Source organism: Fulmarus glacialis, unplaced genomic scaffold (genome assembly GCF_000690835.1).
Source record: "Fulmarus glacialis isolate BGI_N327 unplaced genomic scaffold, ASM69083v1 scaffold25706, whole genome shotgun sequence".
Lineage (NCBI taxonomy): Eukaryota > Metazoa > Chordata > Aves > Procellariiformes > Procellariidae > Fulmarus > Fulmarus glacialis.
The window spans coordinates 61,568-65,752 of NW_009220617.1; the positions used below are offsets into that span (position 1 = coordinate 61,568).

The 4,185-nt window shown below is 36.3% G+C and overlaps 1 protein-coding gene across 2 annotated transcripts in view; it reads left to right on the forward strand.

Moving 5' to 3' along the window:
* EFTUD1 (elongation factor Tu GTP binding domain containing 1) overlaps positions 1-4,185 on the forward strand; it is an 82,813-nt gene that overhangs the window by 61,312 nt on the left and 17,316 nt on the right. For both annotated transcript variants that reach the window (XM_009580827.1, XM_009580828.1), the window contains one exon: positions 1,672-2,672. In XM_009580827.1, coding sequence (XP_009579122.1) covers positions 1,672-2,672 — 1,001 coding nt within the window. The remainder of the gene's footprint in view (positions 1-1,671; positions 2,673-4,185) is intronic.

Below are 4,185 nucleotides of genomic sequence, written 5' to 3' on the forward strand. Positions count from 1 at the left end.
TTTTGGCATGGAAAACGACCAGAATCTTCACCTACTGTCTCATACCCCATTTTACTTTGTGCTTTCTGTGGTCCTTTAAAGGCAAAGACTGAACTTACCTTTTCTTAATCAGTCCAAAAATAAGATTCATCCACAGCATTAAAAATTTGTTTGTTTTCTTCTGTTAGGAAATTTTATTATCTTTGAGAATCTTCCGGTATAAACTCTTCTAACAAACTGAAAAGTGTTTAATGACCTGAAATAATAGGGTTTTCTGGTATAGAATTGATGGTTTAATTTTTGTCTGTAGTTAATGGTCAATTTATTTTAATTATCTCCCATAGTTTCTTTTGTTTATGTTTTAGTTTTGTATAAAGCTATACTCACAAAAGTAACTTTATAAAAAAAAAAAATTATCACTTAATTTTCATTTAAGCGACTGTACAATATAAAGCTACTTGGGATGTGTGAGGGAGAGGGATTGTGTTTTGCTTTATAGCAGAGAAAAGCCTGCTGCTAATGACAGGTCTATACATGAAATAATTATCTGGCATAATTCTATAATGAATGTGTCCCTATCTGGTGATACTCAGGAGCAGCTATTTCACTTGAAATTTGTTCCCTTCCTCAAGCCAACTTAAAGGCATTCCAATGTAGCCAGTCATTGACTTCTACCTTCAGAATGGTGCCTTGTGTATTTGTTATAAGATACATACAAGATAACAATTGCGAATGCTCCTTCAGGTTTGCAAGGAGAATAGAGGTTAAGGCTTCCACTAGCTAATCACAACATGAAGTCGCCGGGGCGTTTTTTTCCGTACATTAATCCTCCTTCTGCTTCTGTGCTGCAGTGTTAGTTTCATGCACATGGGCAGCAGAGTATTGTGCACAGATTTGGATCTGCTGTGCTGGGAGTATGGAGAAAACGGGAGTGTCAGCTCCCCAAGCGCTCCTAGCTGCAGAGTACTTGATCTGAACTCACAAGGTTATAGAACCATGGCTCCACACTTCTTTACAAAAGCCTGTTAGCCAGTGCTTCATCTTTTCAGAGCATCTCACTGTAAGAACAGCTGTACTGGTCTTGCTCATATCTCCAGCAGCGTGGCTAGAGCAGATGTCCGGGGAAGAGTAAAAACAGCGTAACCATAATGCTTTCCTGGGCCTTGATCGTTTTCAGTTCAGGGACAGTTCAGGGCCTATTGTGGTTTGGTTGTCACTTAATCCTCATCAGCCTTCCCCATGCCCTTCGTGATTTTGTAGACCTCTATTGTATCCTTGAAACATCTGAAGGCTACTTGTACTTTCATACCTTTGATCATCCTTATTCTCATTTTCTACTAGTTCTATTGTATTGTGCTTGAGGGGAGAGAACAACAGCACATAGTTTCCAAGATGTGTGTGAACCGGTGATTTACGCAGAGGCACAGCAATGCTTTTCCTTTTATTTTCTTCAGTTCCTTTCCAAATATTTCTGAAGATATAAGAGGCAATGCTTCTTTTTTGAAGTACATAATGCTTTTAAGAGTTTGAGTTTGAAGTGCATTATCTAGTAATGTGTGTTGCAATCAGATTTATTCATGAACATCTGTTCCATGTTAAGGCCATTGCCCTACCTTCCTCCTGTCCTCTCCTCCCCCCGAGTTTAAAAGTATTTTTTAAATTTTAAACTAATTTTTAAACTTTATTTTATAGGTTTGCAAAGGTACAGATTAGTGTATCAGCACCTATTATACCATTCCGAGAGACAATAACAAGACCTCCAAAAGTTGATATGGTGAATGAAGAAATAGGAAAACAGCAGAAAATTGCTGTCATACACCAAACAAAAGAGGACCAAAATAAAATTCCTGAAGGAATTCAGGTCGATTCAGATGGGCTTGTTACAATATCTACTCCAAATAAACAAGCTACTCTCAGTGTAAGAGCAATGCCGCTTCCTGAGGAGGTAACTCGACTTCTTGAAGAAAACAGTGACTTAATTAGAACTATGGAGCAACTCAACACATCTCTGAATGAAGACAAAAAAACCCATGAGATAAATCAGAAGACTCTTGATAGGATCAAGGAATTCAAACAAAAGTTGGAGCAAAACCTGCAGGGAAGAAAGTGGAGAAATGCTGTTGATCAGATCTGGTCATTTGGACCACGGAAGTGTGGGCCTAATATTTTGTTACATAATTTTGAGGGCTATACAGGGTCTGTGTGGCAGTGCCTTGGGAATGCTGTGAAAGAAGTAAGTAAATACAAAGACTTTGACAATAGCATAGTAAGTGGATTTCAGCTGGCTACTCTTTCAGGTCCCATGTGTGAAGAACCCCTCATGGGTGTTTGTTTTACAGTAGAAAAATGGGAAATGAATAAAGTTGGAGAGATGCTGTCAACTAGTAGTCAGGATTCAGGGGAATGTGATGCCATAGAACATCAACTAAATGAAGATACTACTCTAACAAGCGGTTGTACTGAAGTTTGCAGTGTGAATGAACACCAGGACAGCAGTCAAAGTGTTCCAAAATCACCTGAGAAAATTAGTAAACACAAGGGCGAAGTTTTACTTGCAGATTGTTATGGTCCCTTCTCTGGACAACTGATTGCCACCATGAAGGAAGCTTGTCGGTACGCTTTGCAAGCAAAACCACAGAGGCTTATGGCAGCAATGTACACATGTGAAATTATGGCTACTGCAGAAGTTTTAGGTAAGACAGACAAATAAACCTTTGACAAGAATTTGCTTTCTGAGTTCCAAGGTGAGGTTTTAAAAATTAGACTGAAGCAGAAATTATAACTTGATTAAAAGTTTTGTCAGAAGTTTTTTGTAGTTCTCCAGTAGATTTGTGGTATGACTCTCTGCTGTCTGTAGTATTTATACTATTCTGAATGAAAATTTAGCATTCTTCTTGCTTATCTGAAACATATGCATAAATAGCAATGCTACACTTTTTTGGAAGTGCAAGATACAAAATGTTGCCTTTTTATGAAATTTTTGTAATATCAACTTCAGTAAACATGAAAACCAATATTGTGCCTCATAATTAAGCATTAGTTCCATGAAGAGATGAGGAAACCTATCCTGTTCAACTTCAGTAAACATGAAAATATTTGTGCCTCATAATTAAGCATTAGTTCCATGAAGAGATGAGGAAACCTATCCTGTTGTAAAGTGAGTGCAGAATCTTAGTTAATGCCGTTACAAGATATTTTTAGTTGATATAATAATCAATATAGAAAAAAGTCAGGAAAAAGAGAGAATCTTAAATTATTGCTACAGTCCAGTTGGTAGATTTTTTTTTTTTTAATAGCATCTGTATCCTTCTGGTATGCAAGGTGCTCACTTTGCAAATCCAGTGCGTATCAAATTTGTGTCACATATATTACCTTACCACTTACACCTACTTAAACTTGTTTTTATGACCTACTTACAACACCTTTTAACTTACCCTAACATTCGTTATTGGAGTTTTCCATGGGAGTTGCTTGCACACTGAATCTGATCCAATGCACAAAGATTTTCTTTAAAACTAACTTCCATTGCATTTAAGCTATCAGCAAATTTACTTTGACTGTACTATACTACTCATGACAGAAATTATAGTATATTCCACATACAATAATTAAAGATTTGGTTATTTGTTGTAAAAATCTCAGCTGTTGAGCACACAAGCATAATGATAGCAGTTATGCAAAACAAATTGGTCTGAAGAGCAAAATTTACAATTGTATGTAGTGAAAAGAAATGCCTTTGAATAAGCAATTGTTTTGTACAGATGCATGATCCTGTTCTTTTCTGGAGATACTCTTTAGTAGGCCTGGTAAAAGTTGTCCTGCGATAAGCTAATTAGCACATTACCTTAAACTACAACTTGCTATGAACTTCTTGCTATAGAACTTCTGCATTTTTAATCTATCTTTAATTATTTTTTAACTCGTAAGAACGGCTATCAAAATTAGACTTTATAGTGTTACACATTACTGTTCCAGGAGCACATTAGCACAACACTTCTGAATCTCTACGTCAAACTATAAGCAAGATACCAATTTTTAAACCACAAAAACACTGTATAAATCGCTGTTTTCGAAAATGCCCACTACCAGAAAAGCCTGATTGTTTATAATGATGTAATTAACATGCATCGGCTCATCAGTTGTGCCATGAAACCAAACAGAAACATGGCTTTCTAATGCATATATATATATTTTTTTTTTTTTTTT